Below are 26,251 nucleotides of genomic sequence, written 5' to 3'. Positions count from 1 at the left end.
GACAATGAAAATATCCCTCCGCATCATAACGCAACGTAACTAATATTGTCATAGGAGTTTGAAAGTCATAAAGTGAAAAAGTCCGGAGGGAATGGGGAGGGGGGAGAAAAAGCCTGGAGGGAATGGTGGGGGTAAACAACAAGCAGCGGACTGCAGAGGCTTTGTTCCTCTCGCTTCTGAAGCCCGGGGAAAAACATTGCAAGACAGTTGTGGTGGTCTGCACATTAGGCTAAAGACTAAAACAGACAGACCAGCTCTGCCCAGACGATGGACAAAATTATAAGGCACATCACATGTGGTATCCCTCCGCCCCTCTGGTCGGTAACCATCCCCACAAATTCTAAATTAAAAATCAAAAAATAACTTACCGAAAATCCTCGCTCTCATGTCATGTTCAAAACATTATTCTTCAAAATGGTCGCTGCATATGACGTGTTTTCTCTCTGGCCAGAAGTTAGATGGTAAATCCGCTCTGTTCAAGTTGGCAATCCAGCGACGAGCCTGGTGGCTCATGAATCAGAAAGTTGAAATAAGCAATGTTTTTTTCCACTTTTACCAGTTGTATTAGAACATCTAATGGCCATGCACGTGGGCATTGTTGCTGTAACAATAGCTCCTGCGAATGTCAGTGGTGAAGTCCTCTGGAAATCAGAAAAAATTGTTGATCGCAGCTATGTAGAACGGCTGACTTTGCATGGAAAGAGCGGAGAAATGCCGCTTCCGCTTTTCCACGTCACAGGATGTGATGTCAGACGGCCCTTACTGCCCAAATATGGGCAGTAATAGCCGCCCCCATACACAGTGATCCAGACGTCAATTTATGTTTTTATTTTCTTATTGATTAAAGATAAGTTCATTAAATAACCACGTAAACGTATTAGTTTTAGTTATAGCTAATGGTCCCCTGATTTTTCCTTGTTGACTGGACTTCCACTTAAAAAAAAAAAAAAAAGGACCCAAAGAGTCAGGTGTGGATTTACATCCATCTGGAGTAGCTTTTGTCACGTTAGGCGACACTGTACACTCAGTAAATGCAGTGGAAAAGTCCACAAACACCAGCCAGACAAGAGGCTTGGACTTCTCAAGGTGAATATAGGCTCCATGTAGCAGCGTCAGTGCGTCTTATATGCGCACCAGACCCGGCTGCAGAAACAAATTAAATTGGTGGCATTCCAATTTTTTCAGTGGGGCACACTTTTTCAAAAAACATTTTATATGCTTGAGGCTGAACAGTTGCTCTGTGACCACTCCTACAGTGCTGAGAAAGAAATTCTCAATAAAATCCCCAAATCTGAAAAAAAAAAACGAACAAACAAAAAGCAATAGTGTAGTCAGTGTTGACAAACTGGGCAGGTTTCCACCCAATTAAGCGTTTTTTGGACACAGTGAGCTGGAACAAAAATAGCTTATGGGCAGGTTGTAAAAATATGGGAAGCTTTTCACATTTGTTGGGCTTTTAGAAAGAATTACCCACAAAATATATCAAAATAGTTGACAATGTCTAGCAGAAAGCTAAAACCATTTTAATAAAATGGAATCTCCTTGAACTAATTTTACTGGTCAATATATTTTTGAAATCTGTCGAATTTGACATCAATGAATAATATTGATTAATAGTTATAATAAAACACAAAGTGCATCGACACATGAAACCGTTCAGCTCTCTGTGAAAGGAGATTACCACAGTCAAGAGGTCCCGAATGTAATCCACTTCTCCTAAACAAAAGGTCTGCAGATACAGAGTAATTCTTAAAATATGTGCATTTAAGTTTTATTTTCTTTTTCCAACAAGGTTTGAAATAAATACCTGTAAAGCAAAACAAGCATCTGAAGAGAAGCTCTTATTCGGTTAATATCGTGAAACCCAACATTAAATCCATTTTGTTTGAAATTTAAGGAACAGTCAAATTAAATTCACACAACTCTGAAAAAAACTCTTTAAAACTCAACGTTTGAAGGAAACACGTGAAATGAAGAGTGACGGAGGAAAATAAAAGTAAATTAAGGAAGCTTTGCGGTTTGCTTTAGTTTCCTGGAAGGTTTCTACAGTAGTAAAGAGACAGTTGTGGACCGGGATATTTACAGTAAAGTTGTGCACTTACAGAGGCCTTCCTCTGACTTTAACATCCTCCTCTGGATCATCTCTCAGCTTTTCTAAAGATGTCACAAAAAAAAAAAAAAAAAGAAATTCGCTATGGAATAAAATAAGTGTTTCCTCTCTCTGAGAATTTAAAATAAAAAAAGGATAACATTATTAATTGTTTTTTTTTCTGTTGGAAAGGAACTGAAAGCGAAATCATGATGCAGAAAAAGAGCATAAAATATAAAACTGTTCATATTTCAGTAAGCTATTTAACAAAAAATTTAAACGAGAATAAATCTTTCTAAATCCCTCGCCCCGAGAACCATTTTACAAACAAAAATATATCCCCCTTTGTTGTGTGTTTCTCTAATTAGATATAATTAAAACATTTTTTTTACAGTGCTTCATCATTATATAGCTGACAGACTTCAAGGAGGGGAAGGAATCTGAAACTAGGATCGTCCGTCACGCTCCAACGACAGAGAAACGTCAGAGAAATTAGAGGATGGTCCAGTTTTCTGATGTCTCAAAGTAAAACAGAAGCAACAGAACCGGGAAGGGGCCGTGGGCTCGCTCCGTCCGGGCGTTTCCCCAGCGCCACCTTAAGGTGGATTTAAGGCGGCGCTGGGAGGCGGAGGGCTTGGGCGGGGCCTACTTCTTGGTGTTGAGCTCGTTCTCCAGCTCCATGAGTTTGCGGGAAGCCTTGACCTTGTCGGAAACCTCCTTCCCCTGAGAGAAGAGGCGCTGGCGCTCCTTGAAGGTGAGACTCTCCGGAGCGCCGCTGGGGATCGAGTTCTCCTGCTCCTGGCTGAACACGGACAGATAAAAACACCAGCGTTACGCCCAGAGCTTCCAGCAGGAAGTCGTTTACGACACAGACGCTACAGAAACGGGGGAGGAAGCTGTCGCAGGGTCTCTGTGGCGCCACCAGGGGGCGATCAATGTGACAAATTAAAAAAAAGTCAGTAATTTAGGATCATGCTGGAGGATTCTCCAGTGAGATTAAAGCCCAGACTTTGACTAGGCCACTCAGAGGGGGACTTGGTGACGGGTAGAAACTGTCTGCAGGATTCTCTAGTACACAGTGAAATATGCGGCTCTGCTGCTTCCAGCAACTCATCCAGGTCCTGAAGAAGCAAAGAGGCTCCAGTTGGTGTGATCCTTTTCTAAAAGGAGACCACCAATCAGGCAAAGAAGCCCTCAGTAACTCTGGAGGAGCTGCACAGCTCATCTGGACTGGGACAACAGCCCTAAACATTCAGCCAGAGCTCACAGCGTATCCATGTGGTCAAATGGCCTAGTCAAAGTCCAGACTTTGATCTAATTAAGAACCTGTGACAACATTAGTAACTAAACGTTCACAGCCGCTGATCAGTCCGACTGATGAAAATAAAAACAAGGCCACACAGGAACAAAAGGCAGGGAAGGAAAGCTAAAGGAGGGTTTTTATTAAACCAACTAACTGTGACCCAATTAAAGTAAAATAAGTATAAAAATACAATATCTAAACTGAAACAAAGTAAAAATTATCTGCTGCCATAACTCTTGATCTGCTCCATGTTTTTTGTGTAGGAGCTAACCCTTGCACTGGTTTTACCTTCTTTTTGTATAACAGTATTCACCAAGGAACCAGAAAAAACAAGACTTCAGATAATTTATTATTTAATAAAAACAAAACAAAAAAATTAATAAATTAACGGCTTGTATTTTTGGTTAATTTCTTTTTGCCAGTAGTGTCTTCAAAAAAAACAAAAAAACAAAAAAAAAAAATACTGATCCGACCACTAGAGGGTGTATAACAGTGTATAACATCATTCACCAAGGAACCAGAAAAAACAAGACTTCAAATAATTTATTATTTAATAAAAAACAAAAAAATAAAATAAAAAGAAATGAACCAAAAATACAAACTGCTAATTTATTGTCAGTAATGAGTATAAAAAAAAAATGATCCGACCACTAGAGGGCAGCATAAATCTGATGTTTTCACTTAATTTGAAGGTAAAACGGGTTCGATGTTAAAATGTCGTTTAACTGTAAACAGATTAACAGTCAGACACTTAACGGTAAGATAAGTAAATCAATTGCTAATAGAGAAATCTCAGCCAAGCTTAATATTATGAGGATTTCTTTTAAAGGCTCACCTCTTCGTCCATTTGTCCCTCGGGTCCTTGTAGACTTCTCCCGTTCCTACAACTCCTGTCGAGTTTCCAGTGTGCGAGTTAAACCCTGTTCAGGTTCAGGAGCCACACAGCAGAAAAAAAAAAACACCAGTCAGCGTTGATCGTGTGCAGACGTCGATAAACTGAAGGCATCTAAAGGTGGAGGCTGCTGGGTGACGGCTCAGAGTCTCTGTATGATCTCCACCCAAACACTTTATGCTATGAATGAATCTTTGCTGTAAAGGAGCAGAGACTCTGAGCGGGGACCCAGCAGCGTCTCCAGACAACGTCCCGTCCTCTCCCACAGACCGGTGTGAGCAGAAAGGAGAGCGGTGTGGAGGAGGAAGCGCCGAGGCAGAAACATTCAGATCCTTTCAGGCCACAGCAGGAAGAGGAGCCGCTAGAGGCCATTCCAAAGCAGGAAGACGGTCTGTGGAGGCGCAGGCCGGGATCCCAGGTCCAGGTCACCGGGGCCTCCAAAACCGTCCAGGTGCACCGCAGAACCAAATCCTGGGTGCATCCGGGCTTTGATCAAGCCGCCGGGACAGACGGAGGGTGACCCCGACCTTTAACCCCTCAGGCTCATGTGTCTCTGTGTCTTTTAGCCCGTCAGCTTCTGCAGGCTTTAAATCCACCAGGGTTTCCATTTTAAACAAAAAACTAAAACTGCTCGTCACTAAAAACACCAAAACCAACCGTTTCACAGCGTCCGACTCGTTTCCTTCGTCTGAAACCACCAACATACATAAAACAATGAGAACACTGCAGAAAGGAACCTAAAGTAAAATTGTCTTGGAATAAATGTAATTTTTCCTTGATTTGAGCAGGTAAATAAGATGGAATAAGATTTTTGCATTTAAAACAGGAACAACTGATCTCCATCTTATTTCAAGTGCAGTTTATCTAATTATCTTATTTTAGGGGTCAAAGTACTCGTTCCATTGGCAGAAAATCTTATTTACCTACTAAAATCAAGGATAAATTACATTCATAAAATCACATCTGTCTTACCAGTTCATCTACACTGCAAAAACGGATCTAAAAATAAGTAAAATGTTCTTAAAGTTAGTCTATTTATTCTTGATTTGGGAAGGTAAATAAGATTTTCTGCTAATGGAGTGAGTATTTTGACCCCTAAAATAAGACGATTAGATATCCTGCACTTGAAATAAGATGATAGAGATGAATTGTTCCTGTTTTAAGTGCAAAAATCTTATTCCATTGGTAAATCATCTTATTTACCTGCTCTAATCAAGGATAAATTACACTCATTTCATGACAATTTTACTTATTTTTAGTTCCCTTTTGCAGTGAATAAAATGAATAAAATGGTTCGTCTACAATTCCTTCCTCCTCTCCATCAGACCGAGCGGATTTACTGAGAAGCTAAAGCAGACGTGTCCAAGTTCGGTCAGGCTACTATCCTGCAGCAGAGGCCAGTTTATTTTATTAAGGTGGTTTGTTGAGCGGTTGCTTCTAAAAGTTAAAGGGCAGGAACGCTAGAGGACGACTGGGGAACTTAGTATTTAGAGATACAGATGAAAATAAAATCTGTCATTGAGTGAAGGAAAGCCTTCTTGACTCCAACTCCTAAATAAATGCAACACTGGTCATCAAACTAAAGAAATTATCTCAGTTCTAAACAGCAGAAGTTACAGGAAGCTGCAGGTCGGTCGGTTTTAAAGTCCTCTGTTCACCGGCAGCAGCGCCTATTAAAGGTCTAAGTCGTAATATCGCTAAAGTAGAGCCAAGTTTCTCTGGTTCTCCAGGATCTCACACAGATTCTGGGTGTTCTTGTTAGGATTCTGCACAGCGTGCTTTTACAAACTACACTGAAAGAACATCCCTACTTCCTTTCCAAAGTTTCCTCTCTAAGGAAACCCAGCAGGTTGCATCAAGTCTCTCCAAGCAGCATTCACTCCTCCTGAAAGAGCGTAGAGCCACAGTGGACAGTCATCTGCATTGTTGATGGCTTTGCAGCAATCCCTCATACTGAGCATGCATGAAGCGACAGTGGAGAGGAAAACTCCCCTTTACAGGGGCGGATCCAGGATTTTTCAAAGGGGGGTGCGCACCTAAGGGTCATGGGGTTAAGGGTCAAGGGTCATGGGGTCGAGACAATGTGAGGCTAAATGACCAAAGAATGCCATCTTTACTCTTTTACACTACCCTAATTATTCATCTAAGGATTTTTTAATTGATAATAATTTTAATGGATGAACATAAGTGGAATTAGCATGATTATCTTATTGTAATTGAAAATGGGTTTTTAAGTCAAAATCTCGTGCTTTTTACAGCATGCACAAGGTTAAAAAGTAGTTTGAAGAAAAAATTATCCTTATCAACAATTAATCAAACAAAGATTTTCTTTATTGCCAGAAATGATATGTATACAGAAAATGAAATAAAAAGACCCAAGGACTAAAGAACAGTTTGGTATGGTTCAATTGACAAGAGTTTTAAAAATATACATGTATTTTAACAATATATTTTAACCATATAAACTATATTAAGAAAAAAAAATACTTAGAAAGACCCAAGGACTTAAGAACAGTTTGGTATAGTTCAAGTGACAAAGGATTTTTCAACACATTTTAACAAGATAAACCATGTTGAGAACATTTTTTTTAAAGTAAGTTAAACCAATGAACATGTACGGTGAAGTTAAGCCATAAGCCTATAATAGAACTGTAAGACTTGACAAAGAATATTGTTCTCTTCTACAACACCTTCAACTTTATGATGATGATGATAATGGGTTTATGAATGTCAACCCTCTAGGATGCTTCTGTGCAAAACATGCCTATGATTTTGTTGATGTCTAAATGAATGTCCTTGTGGACATGCATAAGTTGCAAAGCCACAAACCTTTCTTGTCCCATAGTCGACCTTAGCAAAGTTTTCACTGCTTTAAGACCTGAGTTAGCACGTTCCACAGAAGCACTCGTGATAGGTATAACTGACAGAAGGTGACGAATCATAGAAATGTTTGGGTAGCACTTCATATTTGTTATCCTTAGAATTTCAGGGAGAGAGCTGGGTTTTTCCACTGATGATGACCACTTTGTGTGCCACAACTTCACTTCCTGTCTAAATGTTGATCCTGATGATAGATCATCCTTATATGATGTAAAGATCTCTTTCTCACTCTCATCGTTCATCATATGCAAGTTGCTTGGCAATAGTTTAGGGTAGTTCATTGTTATTGTTTTGAGGCGGGTTTTTCGCGCATGCGCGCCGGACTGGTAGGCAAAAGGCGAACACAATGGCGGACGCAAACAGAGAAACTGACGAGTTCTCCGCGTATTTTTCTTCTTTAGATAACGTACTACAAGATCCTTTTAAGAGTAAGTTGATAGTTGATGGTATCAGATTGCCAGATCCACACAGCAAAAGCCTGAAGGAACGGAGCGAGTCTGTGAAATGCTGGCCAAGCGCTCCGTACCATGACATATACAGCTGCCTTATAAACATGGCAGGCCAGTACAGACAGAGAGCACGAAAGCCATGAAACCACTGGACGGCTACAATTATTTTAAATCGGGAAAAAGGCTCCAGCAACGCCCGCGACGCCATGAGGGATTAAGCGGGTCAGAAAATGGATGGATGGATGGATGTTGTTCACACATGTTTGTGCAACAGCACAAAGCGGCGTCGGACACAGGCCGCGTCTCAGCAGAGGCCCGGTAGGTTAAAAAAAAAAAATGTTTCACTACGGATTATTTAGGTGTTTTTGTCTTGTTAAAATGGGTGGCGGTGTCGGCGACATTGCAGCGTAAACACATAAATACTAGCGCCCGTGAACCGGGGCGTAATAGCAGCAGCAGCGGCTGTTGCCCCTGCTGCTAGCTGCTGCTAGCCGCCCCGGCCCGGCCCGTGTAGCCGGGCCGGGGCGGCTAGCAGCAGCTAGCAGCAGGGGCAACAGCCGCTGCTGCTAGCTGCTGCTAGCCGCCCCGGCCCGGCCCGTGTAGCCGGGCCGGGGCGCCGGCCCGTGTAGCCGGCGGCGCCGCGCCGGCCCGTGTAGCCGGCGGCGCCGGCCCGTGTAGCCGGGCCGGGGCGCCGGCCCGTGTAGCCGGGCCGGGGCGCCGGCCCGTGTAGTGTTTACGCAGCAGCCGCTGGCTGCTGCCGCAGCCCGTGAACTGGCAGAGCAGCCGCTGCCTGCTCCGCCGCTGCTGCTTGGCTGCTGCTGCTACCGCTTCTCCGGCCTGTGTAGCGATCTGTGTACCCTCCGCCGCTATTTAAGTAGAACAATGACTAGAGCAGAATTAAGTTGTATTTACCGGAGATGAAGTGTAGACTGCAAATTCTCTCGTAGTATGATGGCTCCCCCAGTCCATTGGGAGTGTCTGCCTGCGCTCTTTTCATTGAAAATATCCATTTCTTTCTTCGTCCTTCCTCCTTTGGAAAACTACAGAAACGTACATCCAACGATTTGGAATGCCTCTGTGTGCAACCGGGAGCACAACAAGTCGTAGGCATTGCTTAGATTACAAAAATAAACGAACTAAAAGTACACTCTAAATCACCCGTTTTGTCATGTAGTAGACGAGAACAGTACTGTTTTCTGCCTACCAGCGGGACCCGGATGTAGCGCTGACGTCACGCGGGACGTCACACGTGAACTACCCTATAGTTTTAAGCCTAGTATGTTTTCATAAAGGAGACCATTCTTAGTTTTAACAATAAAACACATGTGGCACTAAAAGGTTTAAAATCAGACAATACACACTACATAATAACTATTGTATGGGTGTCAATGTCCACTATTTTTTTTACTTTACACTCTTTTTTCATTACTTTTCAAAAACTGCAACAAAAATTAAATTTTCATAACTTTGCCGTTACTTGAAAAAGTTTTCCTGATATTGCATTACTTTACAACTTTACACAACTTGTGAGAACCCCATGTTTTCTCATTATCAACATTTTCTAACGATCATCATACTTGTTTTCTGTGGGGAGAATATAAGATTAAGGTTGATCCATACTCCAATCTGGAAGGTGGTGGTAATGCACCTAAAAGTTGTTTGCAAACCACTATTAAAAAAGAGAAGAAGAAGAAGTAGTAGTAGTTAGTTATAGGCCCATATCTCTTACTTCTAATTTATGTAAATTGATGGAGAAAATGATAACTAGGAGATTAATGTAAGAAATAGAAAAAAGAGGTCTTTTATCTACTTATCAGAGTGGTTTTAGAAGTGGACGGACAACGGTAGATCCAATTGTTTGTTTAGAAAATGAAATAAGAAAGGCTCAGGTAAATAAATAAATGCTCTTAGCTACATTTTGATATTGAAAAAGCGTATGATATGCTTTGGAAGGAGGGTTTATTAATGAAGATGGATAAAATGGGAATTAAAGGAAAAATGTTTAATTGAATTAAGGATTTTTTAAAGAATAGAACAATCGAAGTAAGAGTTGGGGTAAATTATTCAAATATTTATGCTATACAAAATGGAACTCCTCAAGGTAGTGTATGTAGTCCATTGCTTTTTAATATAATGATTAATGATATTTTTGATAATATAGATTTTAGAATTAGTAAAGCATTATATGCAGATGATGGGGCATTATGGGTGAGAGGAGGAAATATTAGTGATTTAAAAAATAGAATGCAATCAGCAATTAACACGGTTGAAATATGGTCACATAAATGGGGGTTTCATTTGTCTGTTGAGAAGACACAAGTAATATGTTTTTCAAGGAAAAGGGTTAATCCAACAGTAGATCTTACATTATATGGGCATACATTGAAACAGGTAAATATCATAAGGTACCTCGGCGTATGGTTTGATGAAAAACTTTCATTTAAGATACATATACAGAAGATCATTGATAAATGTAAAAAAAAGGTATTAATATTTTGAGATATTTGTCAGGGAATGACAGGGGGGCAACTAGTACATCTTTGAAAAGAATATATGATGTTTTAGTTAGATCTGTGTTGGATTATGGATGTATCGTTTATAAGTCAGCTGCAAATTCTTTGTTATTAGATTTAGATAGAATCCAAGCCAAAGCGCTTAGAATATGTTGTGGTGCTTTTAGAACATCTCCAATTCCTCCTCTTCAGGTGATTACTGGAGAAATGCCACTGGACTTAAGGAGGATGAAACTGTCAATAAATTACTGGTTAAATTTACAAGGGCATGAGGAAAATCACCCTACTAAACAGATATTCAGAGAATGTTGGGAATATGGCCATCACATAAGGAGTTTTGGATGGGAAGGAAATATTTATGCAGAGTATTCTGGGATAAGTAATATAGCATACTGTAAAACTGTAATTACATCTAAAATTGCTCCATGGTTATTTGAAATGTCAACAGTAAATTTAGAAACCAAAAAATAGAACAGTCCTGTGGAGGTTTGTATCAAATTATTCAGCAGTATTTAGTTATAAGGTATAAAAATATGACACAAATATATTCAGATGCATCAAAACAGGAAAATGGTAAAACAGGAGTAGCAGTATATATTCCGAAAGAAAAAAATTCTATAAAAAGAAGAACAGCAGATAATTTATAATTTTTTTCAGCAGAGATGTTGGCAATTATTTTGGCATTACAATGGGTGCTGGAGGTGAAGCCTAGAAATGTAGTTATCTGTTCAGATTCATTGTCTTGCCTGACTAGTTTTAAAAGTGGAAAATCTGAAAGCCGTCAAGATCTTCTAGATGAAGTCAGTTATTTAATATATGGTATAAAGCAACAAAAAAATAAGTATTCAATTTACATGGGTTCCAGCACATAAAGGAATTTTAGGTAATGAAAAAGTAGATAAATTAGCTAAAGAAGCAGTTGAGGCAAGAGAAATTGAATATGATGTCCCGCTAAGTAGAAAAAAAATAAAAGTAATTATTAAAGATAAAATAAATAATGTATGGCAGGAGAGATGGAATTTAGAAGAAAAAGGAAGACATTTATATAAAATATAGAAAGATATTATCATAAGATATAATAGTATAATGAATAGAAGAGAGGAAATATGGATAAACAGGTTGAGGATAGGGCATACTAGTTTAAATACTGGTTTAAAAATAATAGGGAAACATCCAACAGGTAATTGTTCTTATTGTGGAGAAATCGAAGGAGTAGAACATGTTTTGATTTATTGTAGAAAATATATAAAAGAGAGGAAAGAACTGGAAAGGGTATTGGGGAGTTCAGTAAAGATGGCTGATTTATTAGGGAAGCATCAATCAGATAAAATATTTAAAGCACTTAAATATTTAAAAGATACAGAATTAGCTGGGAGGATTTAGTGTGTATGTGTGTGTGAGTGTGAAAGTATAGATATCATTTAGTTTCATTAAGATATAAAGATGTATAGGAAAATATATTTCTAAATTACATATCCGTCCAGCTGATGGCGGTAATGCACACAGGATGTAAACTGCCAGAAAACACAACAGAAGAAGAAGAAGAAGAAGAAGAAGAAGAAGAAGAAGAAGAAGAAGAAGAAGAAGAAGAAGAAGAAGAAGAAGAAGTAGTAGTAGTAGTAGTAGTAGAAGAAGAACAGGCTCGTCACTGCGCGCTATTATCCAAGATGGCGACGACCGGTGCGGCAGAGAGTGATTATTTAGCGATAGTGATGGAGTTTCATGGATTTATCATCATCATCTGAGAGCGATTTGGATTATATAGAAGACTTTCTTGACAGCAACCTGATTTTTGACGAAATCCAGCCATACCAATTTGAGGCAAGGAGACCAAAAAGGAACGATGTGAGTTGAATCTGTCTGCTGCGGCAGCGGTCTCCTTATTTTTGTGATGTTTTTTCCACTTTTACCCGATGTATTGCAACATCAAACTGCCATGCACGTAGGCATTATTTCTTCAACAATAGCTCTAGAAAATTTCAATGGTGAAGTCCTCTGGGAATCCGAAATAATTGTTGTTTATCACAGCTGTGTGAGCGCAGTGCCTCTGCTAAGAAACAACACAGGATGTGACGTCAGGCCGCCATTACTGCCCATATTTGGGCACTAAATGCCGCCGCCAGTATCGGTGATTGCAACGACAATTTATGCCGCGCCGGCATCACAGTGCGTTCTAAATGACAGGTACTGGCTATTAATCTTAATTCTATGAAGGATGTTTAAAAATTCGGGCTCTTTAAAAAATACTTTTGGTCTCCAAAAGGGGGGTGCGCGCGCCCCCTGCGCCACCGCCTGAATCCGCGCCAGCTTTAACAGGGAGGAGAACCTCCAGCAGAACCAGAACCAGGCTCAGTGTGAACGCTCATCTGCCTCGACCCACTGGGGCTTAGAGAAGACAGAGCAGAGACACAGAAAGCTCAGAAGCTCACATTGACCCAGGAGTACTTTCTATGTTAGATGGTAATAGTGGATGATGTCACAGCTAACAGATTAGACTGAATTTTTCAATTCAGCCCATATATTCCCGGGGGCCGTGGACGTCCTGCCACAGTTTGTTACCTCACTTGCTTATTGTGCAAAGTCAACTTTAAAACTAAGACTAAGAAAGTAGAGAACATGGACCCGGTTCTAAAGTCCTTCCATGGCTTCCTGTATCTCAGAGAATAGACTTTAAAATACTTCTGTTAGTCTATAAATCTCTAAATGGCTTAGCACCTAAATACATCACAGACTTGTTATCAGTGCATCAACCCTCCAGACCACTCAGGTCTTCTGGCTCCAGCCTGCTCTGCAGAACCAGAACCAGAACCAGACATGGAGAAGCAGCATTTACTTCCTATACTCCACTGATCTGGAACAAACTTCCAGAAAACTGTAAAAGTGCTGAAAGCCTAACTTCCTTTAAATCAAGATTAAAAACACATTTGTTTAAGATTGCCTTCTACTGTTTTAGTTAAACAGTTTTAATAAATAATAGTCTATAGAAATAACTAATTATATTCCATCTTTAAATCAAACAAATTACGATATGCATAAATGATTGGATTAAACATGCAGATTAAATAAAAATCTTCCTGAAAGCATGACTGAAACATCATTAGTTCAACTGGCTGACGTAAAACTACCAAGACTTGATTTGGATTCGATGTTGACTGAGGTGTTGCCATTAGTGGCCTCAGCTTCATCACCAACCTCCTCTTCATCAGCGTCCATACATTGACGTTGTTGACAGGAACTCGACACGTCATACCTTTAGGTAAAATAATGCAAACTTCATTCAGTTTTGTTAAAATTTCTAAGAAAATCTCCATTCATATTCCTAATGTTTCCAAATTTACTTAAATTTATAACCTGTTTGTGTGGATTTAAACTATAATTCATGCATGATATAATTTATAATTAACCACAACAATGAGCATTCAGTGTTCTTCATGCTGGATGTTAAAAGTAGAGTTTGAAGAGCACACCTGAGTCCAAGGATGACGTCCGTATAGTCGGCATGTCCAGCATCCACCAGCATCTTGGCAACATGGACTCCGTCAACAAGAACGTCCACTTTCCAGGTGGAGTCGGCGCCAGACTCCCTGAAGAAGATCTGCAGGTTCTTCTGGCACAAACAGTGCTGGAAGAAGACTGTAGCCTCGTCGCTCCACTGTCCGTCCGCACCAGCCGGCTTCACCCCTCTCAGGACGCAGGGGTAGGTCATCTTCGGGAGGTTCGTGAGCTCCACAGGAACCTGCTTCAGCCGGGAGAAGTCAAGGTACGGTACGCACTCCTGATGTCCATAATCCACCAGGTTCAGGACGACCATGTCGTCCTCTTCGTCAGCGTGTACGATCTCAGCCCTGCACCACCTGTTCTTGGATTCGGACCTGAACAGGCAGCAGGTGCCCGGGACCAGGTGGGCCTGGGGAAGAGGAGGCATAACGCCAGGCAGGTCGTCCAACATGGCGTAGACTTTGATCATGGTAGGGAGCAGATCTTCAAGGACGACAGAGAATTCAGAGGGAGTGGTGACCGCAGCGGCACAGCCAGAGTGTGCGTTATCCGTCTGAAGAGGAGCGAAGAAAAACGGAGGAGTGCTCTCACTTTGGCGTTCAGCTGTTAAAGTCTTCTCTCCATTCTGCTGCAGCAAGGTCTGGATTTGACCCACCAGCACCGGTCCACTCAGGACTATTTCCACCAGCCAAACCTTCTCAGCTTTAGAGAAACCCACAAATATCACCTTGACCTCGGTGCCTACTAATGGTTTGAGCATGTCTTCCCAGCACTGCTGAGCTGCATTTGCCTCGCTGAGACCAAGGTTGTTCATCTTGCACAGCAGAGCCAAGTTTGGGATCTTCCTCAAGTAGGCACACTGCTTTGGGACGGGCCCTCCTGGAACGTCTTCTGTGACTCCGTGATCCACGAGGAAGACCTCAAAGCGTCTCTCGTGAATCCGCCGGATGACGGCTCTCTGCCACCTGCCGCCTTCAGCCTGGACCAAGCATTTCAGGTCTTGTGCGACATCCTCCTCAGACACGGTCTTGTACTCCGTTATGTTCTCTGTTAAATATCGTTCCATTGACGCCAGCAGGTTGTTGTTTTTAGTGAGTCTGACGTAAAAGCTGCCGTTACTCTGGACTGACAGGATTGTTCCTGTTTCTGTGTCTCCGTCCTGAATGGTTTGAGCCAGACGATCCTTTGTGACCGAAGCAGATGGTCTTTGGGACTTCTTGCGTCTCTTTTTGGTGAAGCGAGTTTGCCTCAGCGACCTGGTGGTTTGGACCTGCCTTTTGGCTGATGGTTCTGGCCCCAAGCGCTCGTTTTTTACGGTGGATTTTGCTTCTCTGGACGTGTTGCCGTGGTGGACTTCTTCTTTGAGGTGGTCCTTGCCGTTCTCAGTGGACGCTAGGAGTGAGGAAGACTCTTCTTCATTTTGTGCTACAAATGTACTGCTAAGCATTGCATCACTTTCAGATTCTCCGTCAAGAACCTCAACCTTGACTTGCCAATGAATCCCATACTTGGAAACGAACTCAACCATGAGGGGCGTGTCCATCACAGCTTCAGTGAAAGAAGCTTCATCTTTATATGCGCTCGTGTTCATCAACGAACATGGTATGCTGAATCTCGGCTGGGACGAGAACTCCTCTGGTAGAGGGTGTAGCTTTTCTTTTCCTACAACTGCCGAGTTTCCGTAGTCCAGAAACTCCACCGTGTACCTGGAGCCGTCTTCCTGGTTCTTCACGACTGAACGATACAGATCCCCGTCCTCCTCGAACTCGGCCAAAACCACATCGTTGATGCTCCAGGGCGAGGCCTCCTTCAAGGATTTCTTGAAGACGTTTGAGTTGAGATCTTCGCCCATTTTCAGGATGGCTGATTCATCGTCGGACATCTGGAGGAAAAAGCTGCTCATGGAGTCGATGTGGGTCACGAAACATCTTGCCTTGAAGCCAGGATTTATGCTTTTAACTGGGACCTGCACCAGCTGGGACTTCTCTTCCTTTCTGCACAGGTTCGCTTCCCCTTTGCAATCCGGCCCCTGCTCTGCTGTTTTACTCGTGTTTGCTTCAGAACGCTGTGGCTGCCTTGGTTTCCCCAAAACATCTTTGTTTAGGGGAATGAATTCAGCCAGTTTGGAAGAGATCAAGAGCTCAGTGATGCTGTTGTCGCCGCCCGCCTCAAACAAGTCAACAACAAATGTGTTTATTTTGGCCTGGAGTAGGTGGACGTCCAAGGCTTTGCCATACACAGCTTTTCTGAAGAACTGAAGTGTCGCGCTGGGCCAGAAGTCATCCGAAGGAAAAACGTTAGCAAGTGTGCAACAGATGGCAAACGGGGGTGTGCTGGCAAAGATCTTGGGTATTCGCTTTATCAACTTGTGCGGCACTTTTCCAATGTTCCCATAGTCAACAAAAAGGATCTCGGCTCCACGCTCGAGGACGTCTGTCACCACACCCCGGTAGAAATGCATGTCCTCCTCGTACATTGCACAGCACATTGCCCCCACCTCTGGATTCACCAGTACGTCTTCATCCAGCCTCATCTGACTGAAGTGCTCTCTTATTTTGACCATCATCTCCTCAAACTCCTGATTGCGTTTCTGGGTTCTGATCCAGAAGTTGTTTGGATCCTGAGCATACTCGATATAGCCCACAAAGGCAGAGCCGACCTGCAGTTCCTCTGCTTCCAGGGTTCTGCGTAACGCGTCGCCTCGGACGGCCTCGTAGCTCTCATATCGGTCCTGAGGCGGCAGGTTCTTAACATCTGCAGGTGGCTCAGAGGGAAGATTCTGGATAGGCTCTGGCTCTACCACGTGTGTGTCTTCGTCGCTTAGCACCGTGACGGTGTACAAATGATTATCTTCATCATAACCAGTGATCTCCACCTCCAGAACTGCTCCGAGCAGGCCCGCCTTGAGGAAAATGAGCTGTTGGGTTCTTTCGTGATCAGCTTGTGAGGGGAGCCTGCACTGGAACGCCATGAACTGTGTTGAGTGAAATTCACGCGGCAAGCTGTGGACGTTCTCGATGTCTGCCATCTCAAAGAAGCCGTAGTCGATGAAGAAAACTCTCACCTGAGAGTTGGCTGGCAGAAACTGCAACAAGCCTCTGTGCCATCTCTGATCTTTTCCTTTAGCTGCACACATAACACCCATGTTACCCGTCATTTTCTGACTGCGTCCTTTGGTTTTGTGCTCGAAAATGTCAGCCAACTTCTTGGAAATTTGCCAGAGCTCTTCGGCTGCGTTAGCCATCTGACAGTAAAACAGCTCGGGGTTGACGGCGGCGGTTACTCGCACTTTAGCGCGTGTCCCGAAACTTAATTTAGGCCCACAGTACGACAAAATGTCCTGATATACCTGCCAGCTGGATGGTTTGTAGCAAAACTGTTGTCCTCTTGATTTTTCAATGAGCAGGTCAGGAACTGGCTCCATCTTCTGTTTGAGTGGCACGCCTATAAGCATGCTAAACAAGAGGAAGAATGTATCTCTGTCCACGTGCCTCCCAAGGCCGTGTCGAACAAGGTCAGAGTTGATGTCCGGCGCTTCCAACAGGAGGACTTTGTAGGGGAGCTGTGCCTGGATGAAACCTGTGACGTTTTTGCCGACCAGGCTTGAGAAATACTCCTCGACCAAGGAGGGAGAGCCGTTCTGGAAAAGCAGCACATTTGCGAGAAACCCACTGACTATTTTTGGAGGCGGGATAAACAAGTCATCCGAACAGGAAGATATGCGATTAACGTTGACGCTCAGGAGCTTTCCGTAATCTATGAGGAAAACGTCAAGCAAGTCCTCCTTTCGGCTTTGAACTCTTCCTCGGAACCAGCAATCTAAAGTCACGTCCTCAACCAGGCATAAATCACCGACGTCCACCGCAGCTTTAGTCTTTGGCACACTCTGGAGTTCTTGCTGTAAAATGTGGTAGTCCAGTTCACATATGGAAGGGTACTGTCCCTGGAAGTGTATCAGGGTGGCTTCGGCGCTCCAGTCCAAATGAGTCAGTTTGAGATCCACTGACCAAAGGGCATGTTTGGTCAGTGCACCAGACTCTTGTGACCTGTAAGTTAAAACTGCATTAATTAATAAACTTTATGCTAGTGGTGTCAAATTAAAATCCTAAAGAACTGGCTTCCTGTCCCTTACCCTACAAATCAAGTGGCCAAAATGCCTCAATAGCATCTCTGCAGAGCTTGACTGGTGCTATTTCATACCACAAAATAATATCCAGTCCATCTAACTGCTTGATGTCACCTAAATCGTAAATCTGAGTCTAGTTACATTTATTTAGAAAATAAAACTGCAATTAGAGCTGGACGATAATTCAATAACAATATATATGGATTGATAGACGTGTGGCGCAATAGGAAAAAAATAGGGTCGATAAAAGTTCGATAGAGAGTTTTCCTTCCTTCCTTCCTTTCAGCCTATCATATTAGTTGATGCTACAGTCACTACTTCCTCTCGACCAATCGTAATTGTGGACCCAGGCACGCCGTCACAAAGCGCCGTCCTCTCAAACCACAACACAGAGCACGTGAATATGTCGCAGCAAGGAGCGGCAGAGGAAACGGTCCCAAAACGAGGTTTTACTAGTTCACCAGCCTGACAGAAATAAACCAGGGATTTGTAAAACTTGCAAGGAACCGGTAAAAACAAAGTTTGGTAACGCAACCAACTTATTTCATCACATAAGCTGCTCACACACGTAGCAGCGTGAGCTGTGCGGCTCCGCGCGACTCCGCATCTTCGTAGGAATCTTCTGGAAGTTCTTCCAAAACTAAGCAGGTATAGCAGCTAAACTGGGCTCCCTTCTTTGTGATAAAATGAAAAAGCGTCCAAGCGGCATAAGAACATAACGCATGCAGTAACATGCTTCATAGTGATGGATAGGGCAGGGCGATAAATCGATTTAATAGATTAATTCGAATTTACAATTCTTTAAGATTTCATTTTTGGAAAATCTGGATTTTATTTTGCCAATACACTCATTGGGTTTCCATGAAGAGAACAGCATGTGATGCTGAATATATGTTTAGGCAAAATTATTGTCAAAATATTGTTAAGCGGAAACTTTTTTTTTTACCATAATACGAGGTACTTCATTCACTTATTTACTTTTTTTTTAACTTAGTTTGAAGTTCACAAGTGCAGTGAAACCTGTTCTTAGCTCAACGTGTAATACCACTACCAGCAAATGTTTTGTTATATTTTCATTGTTTATAATGGCACAGCTGCCATCTTGTTTTACAAGCATGTTTCACAGCTTGTTTTTAGCTGCACTTTGAATTCAGGTCAACTCCCTGACGAAATGCTTGACATAAAAGCAAGGTTTTAAAATAATTTCTTTAATTTCTTTTTATGAAAAAAAAAAGGAGCAAGAAAAATCGATTAATCGGATTTGGTATGATAAAATCAGAGATTTATTTTCTAATCCATATCGCCCAGCCATAGTGATGGATATGCTGCTGTTGTCTGCAGCTGAAAAACCTGGCTTCAAACAATTACTCGCCACTCTTGATCTGCGATATAAAGTTTCAGGACGTAAGTTTTTCTCCAACAGCGCTCCCTAAATTGTGCAACTAGTTCAGAAAATCAGTGCAAAATGAGCTGCAGTCTGTGTCCTTACACGCCACAACCTAAGACCTGCGTCAGCCTCCCAATTATGAAACCTGAGAAGTAACTAGTGTACTATTCCCACCTAAATATGCTATTTTATTTATTTATTTATTTGGTATATTTATTTTGGTCATTTTACTGGTCACTTTAGTTTATTCTTTGTCATTATTTAATAACATAACTCAGGTCTCTTAAGTTATTTGTCTGTTATGGTTAAAAAAGTTGGTTAAATAAAGATTTAATTGGAATTCTGTGTTTGCGTTCTTTATTAAAATTAAATCATTTAGCAATATCATAAAATATCTACGCAGAGCTGCACATAAAATATGGTTTTAAATATTTTAAATAATTATCGATATCGATCAATATGCATTTTTTTTTATCTATAAGCTTTTTTTCTATATTGTCCAGCCCTAACTGCAATACAATAAATTCAGATGGTGTAACAACAAATTTCAAGCGGTATAAATATTTTTGCAAAGCTCTGCATGTACAACTGTTCCATTTCATAAAAAAATAAAATGAAAATACAAGCATAACACAAGTAAACAGAAAATGCAGTGTTTAAATAAAAGTGGTCATTATTAGTAAGGGGTAAATCTTTGGAGAGTAAATCCAGAAGCAATATCCAGTAGGCGGTAGGTATTTTCCACTGTCTGCTTAAGCCCAAGCCATTTCACTAGAGTGGCAGAAAAACGTGCACAGCCTGCCAAAAATGACATACAGAATATGTTCAGAAATATAATATATATGTGATAATCATAAGAGAAATTCATTATTATTAATGAACATTTCCAATGGCCCTAAACAATGAAAATGCAGGCAAGCTTCACAGGTTATATTGCTGACTGTGATTATGAATTCAGCCAGTAGGTGGTTTGATGTGCAAATGAAGCTTCGAGAAATTAACTACTTGCTGAAGAAATTGGTTAAAGTGGTAAAATGCCTCATAAGGCCTCATCTCACCATCACTACTGAATGAAACAAGGGAGTAAAAAAAGATGTCAGCCATCATTCCACACCTCCTGTCATCTAAGTCTCGCCCCCACAACGAGGGGGCATCAGTTTGAAAATGAAAAAAAAAAAAAAAAACTTTTCATCTAAAAAGTAGTTTAAAACATTTGCTTTGTTTAATTTTTTTCTCTTCAGCCTTAAACATTTTTGAGTTTAATTTTTTTTCCAGTTTCAAATTGTTTTTTTCCCCTCAGTAACTTTTTTCCAGTTTCAAATTTAAAAAAATTCAGTTTTCAGCCCCAAAGTTGAAGGTCAAAAAATTATCTGCAAACATAAATAAACCACAATTCCTCCAGAGCGATATTACAAACTAAAAAAGGCTTGACTGCAGTTCTTGCGTGGTAGGGTGGTACAACCAGTTAACAGGTTCAGTGGGGCAATCACTTTGTCACACAGGGCCATGCAGGATCCCCCCCCCCCTTCAAAATAACCACCTTCATTTAAATACTGCATTTTCTATTTCTAATATTTAAATAGGTGTAAAACACGTACATGTAAATGTGTAAACAAAACCCTTTTTCTCACCCCTGTGGTGTAAAATACAGAAAATAAATGCAGCAAAACTGGAATGTTGATGATCATAACCTAATCTTCTTAATTTAACTCTGTATTCTCGTTCAAGCAGTAAACACAAAGCCAAAACTGAGATAAAAAACCCAAATAAGCTCATTTATCCAATCAGGTGCGTATGATTCACTTACTTCTGATGTTCTGGAGCTAGTGTGGACTGCATTGTAGCAAAATCAGGTACAGTTAGCTCTCCAAACGAATCTACAGGGAATACAGATGCATTTGCTGTTAGCATCACATGTCTGGAATGACTAGGATGTACAGTAGACGACTACGTCACATTTAAAAAACTGAGAAATGTTTGTAGGCTAAACACAATGTCAATAAACTTCCCAAACCAACAACCACACAGAATAACAATTTCCTTAGATGGTTAAAAACATTTCAAGACTAAAAGCTGCTTTAGCCTTTAGTGCAGCACTTTTTATGTGATTTCTTTTCACAGATGTTGACTTTACTCTGCTTTCAATGAAACTTTAAACATGTTTTGCACACAAAAGACAAAAGTAGCTTTATATACTTAAATAAGTAAACTATTTTGATAAAATATTTCATTTTTTATATTTATTTTGATCTTTTTTATCAGATTTTAATTGAAATTGAAATACTGGACAACCATAAGCGATCTGTGGTACATTATTTTCTACACTGAAGTAAATTAAAGTATGCCCTACTAAAATACATCTTAAATATACTGTACAGAAAGAATTTCAAAATTGTGTTTATTAATTGTTAATCCACACAGTTAAAGTAAAATAAACAATGGGAAACTAATAAATTATTTTTGGATTACTGGCATTAATACAGGAACTAGTGACGGTTTAATCCCCTGCAAACCATACCGTATATGAACATTAGTTATTAGGCTAAGGATTAATAGCTCAACAATTGATATAAGAGTTAAACAATTCAGACATTTTAGAAAGGCTGTAGATTCTATTAAGGAAAAAGTCCCTACTTTAGTTTTTCCCAGCATTTTACCGGACTGGAAAATCATAGACATAATATAGAGAATAGATCCACATCGACCGCTGTGGCCTACGGGCACTGACGAGATTTGGGGGCGCCATCTTGGGGCGGTCGACAGCTCTGCTCAGTGTAATGTGTTGACCAGGCGCAGAATCAAATATTTTAAATCAAATACAACTCGCTTAATATTGAACTAATTTCCACATTTATTTTGCTGGAAACTTATTATTATTATTATATATTAGCCTATTTTGTCCGGAATAACTCGTTTGGCACAACATCAGCACCAAACATTAGCAAGTCTAGTGACTACTTGTCCACGAAAACCCATAAAACTCAAGACTTAAAGGTCTTAAACAAACCTAAAAGTGAATGGAACTCAAATAGTCACTTGATTAAGCGTGGGCTTCTGGTTTATGCAGTACAAAAATTCCAAAACACCTCAAAATGCAGTTCTGTGTTGGTTTATTCCAGGTCTCTGCAGGCAAACAACATGGTACAAACTTGAAACCATCCCTTGATTGCTTCACTTGCTCACTCATTGATTGACTAATGGTGACTGACTATTGGTTCCTGAGGACTGGTAAAAAAAAAAAACATCAACAAGAACAACATATGACCACCCACGTTAATCCCGAGCTGCTTAAAGTCTATGTGTTACACACCCAAGACCCAAACAAAATCAATTAACTAACTAAGATCGGACTTGATGAGCACGCAGCACGTATTGTGTATTGGAAGAGAAACGGACTCGTGTACTCGTGACTTCATCACACCCACAGTTCTTTAGCGTTTGTTTTAACATTCAAAACTATTATATAAACTACATATATAATACACTACACCATTATACCTTATTGAAAATATTTAAGAAATACATTTAAGAAAAAACATTTAAGAAATATATATTTTTAATTTCTAAAAAGCCTAAAAAAAATATCTAAAAAAAATTACAGAACTGATGGTATAAAACCAGCAATAGCGGGAATTTCTTTGTTGGGAGTGGTACTGGTTGTAGATGTAGAGGCGATTAAATCTTTAAAAAAAAAAAAAATCTGCACTTTGTAGAAGCAATACGAGCAATATTGCTTTGCTTCGGTCATTGGTCAGCTTTACCAGCAGGCTAAAGAGGAAGTGGCGCAATTAAGGAGGCAAATCCGATGTAGCAGAGGAGGCTCCGAAGGCAGGCTTTGCTCACCCATCTATGCTAACTGGTAGGCATTTTAAGATTGACAGCCTATTTCCTACTTTTATGTTTGAAAAAAAACTTTGAGGATGGTATTAAACACGTGATCAGGTTGAAATTGTGACTATTTTTTCTATAAATAATTCGAAATAATTGGATTCTTGGCTGCGTGGATCACCTTTCAAAAAGTCACGGGCGACTTCGCCAGGTTTGTATACGACAATGTGTTCGTCTCTAGAATCCTCGCCGATATGATATCGTGTGTGTGATGAGTGCAAGTGAAATTAAACTGTGAGATAAGAGATTTTAACAGCGATATGACTGAAATAAATTCAACATGTAAATTCAATTTCAAATTCAAACCCTGTATTTTTATCATAAAAATTCGACTTTGTTCGTGAAGAAATGTTACGATGGTTTTTAGAACAGAACTGTGATTAATAATAATAATAATAATAATAAAATGAATAGACCTATATGTATTGATCGTGTTGATTTCGAGCTTGATTTTTCCAATAATTAGGATTCAAATTTTATTTTTTTAATTAATGATAGCCTAGTAAATAATATTTATTTATATTTTCATAGGCCAAGCTCATAAATTGTCATATATTCACGTAATCTGATCGGTTTTATATGGTGCTAGTAATTCAAATTCAACTAATTTAATGTTTAATATTACCTTACCTTGTTAAAACATGATGAAAATAATGTTTTAAGAATAACCATAAAAAAACAAAGGTTATTTTTGAAGAATTGATCATTCACTTCTTTTTTTGCCTTTTATTCGATTTAAAACATGCACTTTGACTCTATTGTTTAAATAATCACCTGTGTTGAAAGCTTCCAAAATACATCTGGGAGACTCTATTTTTCAAAATTCTCCGCTCGCGGGCTCGGGCAACGGCACAAGTGCACCCTCCTACCTAATAGTGTATGGCCTGCTACTGTAAAAAAAAAGTTTGACTGCCCTGATATAGTTTTGTTTTGCTTTTTTTAAGAGGCAGATGTTATTACATTTATATTAAGAAAAAAATCTTAGTAAACATTTTGTCTATTAAGGCCTGAAACCATAAAACTGCCCACACCATGTTTTATTTAGCGGGAGCTAACCGTGACAGAGCTAGCGAAGCTAACTGAGCTAACATGGACAAACAGGCTAACCATTTACATTATATCAAGTTTAACCACTCTGGACGGCTTTTAGTCGTCATGATATCTGTCACCGGGAGCCATGGCCGAATAGAGGAATCTTTCTGACCGCAGTTAGTGGCCAGACTTACCCAGACACCGGTTTCCTGCTCACAGAGACCGCCTCAAGTCCAAGTTACAAGGGGCTGAGTTATGTCTATGGGTAAACCAAGCGGGCGGGCATCGGGAAGACTTCTTCTTCGTCGTCGTCGTGGTCTTCTTCTTCTTCTTCTTCTTCTGTAGTTTATTGGCGGTTGGCAAAAAACTTGTAGGTGCATTACCGCCATCTTTCAGTATGGAGAATGGGCGGGGAAGGTCCCCGAAGGAGTTAAACGCTCCCAATTTTTATACCTTACTCTGTTTTTTTAATATTAAAATCTGTTTATTATTAATAATATATGATTTGTTTATTTATTTTTATTTAAGGCCTCAGCATTTTAGATTTTGAATACCTTAAAACTGCAACATAAATCCAGGTCTATTTTAAAAATCTTAAAAGGGTCATTTCACAACTTTGTTGGACTTCATATCTTCTGAGACAAAATCTTGTTTTTTTATGTTCACAAACCAAATAAACGTATAAAAAACAGGAGGAAACTGTACCTGGAGTAGGTTTAACCAGCCCTGCTGGTCTTTTAAGTCTGAACTTCATGTGTTTTGAAACTGAGCTGCTCTAATTTAGTCAATATAATAAAAATAAAGTGACTTACAAATGTAGATATATATAGTAATAAATGTCAGTGTAAATATGCAGTATTGGACTGTTTGTAATTGAATTGGAAGCAGATGTTTTGTACTGGAAGTCAATGGATTAATTTGAATTGATTTAAACCTGTAAATTTGCATATACATTAAACCAGTTTTTTTTTTTTTTTTTTTTTTTACATTACCATTTGTTATTATTTGGAACAATAAAAATTAATTGAACTACAATAAGTTACTGAGATGTCCAGAATTTTGAAAAAAAAAATTGATTTTGGAAAGTATGAAACTGGGAAGTATACAGGGCAGTTTTCAATAACTTAGCATAAAGAGACTCAATTAAAAACTGAAAAATAATGAATTGTGAAAAAAACTAAACCACAAAGTCCAAAGAAAACCTTTTAACTCTGAAAGTCTAGATAAATTATGATCGCAACAATTAAAATAAATACTCAAAAATCTTGTCGTATGAAAAGAGAATATAAACGCACACGATATAGCTTGGGACCTTTACTTATTATTGCATTTCTTCTATGACTAGATGAAAATAATTTGAAATGTTGGATAAAGATCTTCATTTTGGAGTGTTTCTATTGATGTGCTACTAAATTGTTGATGGTAATTAGAAAGTTTTATTAGAGTTGTTTTATCCAAAGCACAGTGAAGTTCTGCTCTTGTTAGTCTTCTAACATTTCTAACATGATAGATTTGTCTGCAGCGCTCCCTGGTGTTTAGAAAACACATTGCATGTTAATCAGAAATTCGTTAAAAAAGGACGTTTCTGTCTGTAGCTTTACTTTACAAATAAACTTAACAAAAGTATAAAACTCAATGTAACTGTAGATAGTCTACAACATTGATTGACAATTATTATTATTGATGGCTTGATATTATTTTGCCATATTTTCAATTTTATTGATGATGAAATTCATGGCTAACTAAAAGTTACATGTATTTTGCCAGATAGAACGTGCTGTGTTTAGTTTCATCTTTTGTTTTGACTGTAGGGATGTGTCAGGCTAAAACCTTTTTATAATGTTGTTAGTAAGTAAATATATATTTTATAAAATGTGGTAAAATTGAAAAATTTTAGTAATTCTGCCTGAAAAAACAAACAGATGTTCACATACAAAACTTCTTACTTTGGCTGTAAATAACGAAATAAACACAATAAATTTTAACTACATCTTGGTTACACTTTGTTTGGTGTCCACACAACAAGCTACTGGGAGATATACATGTTTGGATTGAAAAAAAAAAATCCAGGCGGACCCCCACTGTGCCATTCTGGCACTGTCTGGCACAATTATTGAAATTTGGAATTTATTCTTGAATTTTAAAATGTGTGACGCTATTATATATTTGATCAATGAAACTACAGTACAGTCAA

General features: G+C 39.7%; 1 protein-coding gene across 1 annotated transcript; it reads right to left on the bottom strand.

The window, feature by feature from the left end:
• Window positions 1–1,884: 1,884 nt before the first annotated feature.
• tdrd15 (tudor domain containing 15) lies at window positions 1,885–21,010 on the bottom strand. Its single transcript, XM_021311461.2, has 5 exons — window positions 20,945–21,010; window positions 13,594–17,670; window positions 13,319–13,376; window positions 4,228–4,312; window positions 1,885–2,891 (listed from the first exon to the last, which is right to left on the bottom strand). Exons 1-4 carry the CDS (start codon window positions 20,974–20,976, stop codon window positions 4,274–4,276), a joined length of 4,206 nt encoding a protein of 1,401 aa, XP_021167136.2. The 5' UTR covers window positions 20,977–21,010; the 3' UTR covers window positions 1,885–2,891; window positions 4,228–4,273.
• Between the last annotated feature and the right edge of the window lie 5,241 nt (window positions 21,011–26,251).

This window comes from Fundulus heteroclitus, chromosome 15 (assembly GCF_011125445.2).
Source record: "Fundulus heteroclitus isolate FHET01 chromosome 15, MU-UCD_Fhet_4.1, whole genome shotgun sequence".
Taxonomy (NCBI): Eukaryota; Metazoa; Chordata; class Actinopteri; order Cyprinodontiformes; family Fundulidae; genus Fundulus; species Fundulus heteroclitus.
The sequence above is the reverse complement of the archived record's forward strand: the minus strand, read 5'-3'. Positions and strand labels throughout refer to the sequence as shown.

Bases quoted from the DNA above. Each gene is read 5' to 3' on its own strand.
- tdrd15 (XM_021311461.2), bottom strand. From the start codon at position 20,976: ATGCAGTCCACACTAGCTCCAGAACATCAGAA. The intron at 17,671-20,944 runs GTAAGTGAATCA...TTTAACTTACAG, and splicing joins CTAGCTCCAGAACATCAGAA to GTCACAAGAGTCTGGTGCAC. The intron at 13,377-13,593 runs GTGTGCTCTTCA...TTTTACCTAAAG, and splicing joins GACGTCATCCTTGGACTCAG to GTATGACGTGTCGAGTTCCT.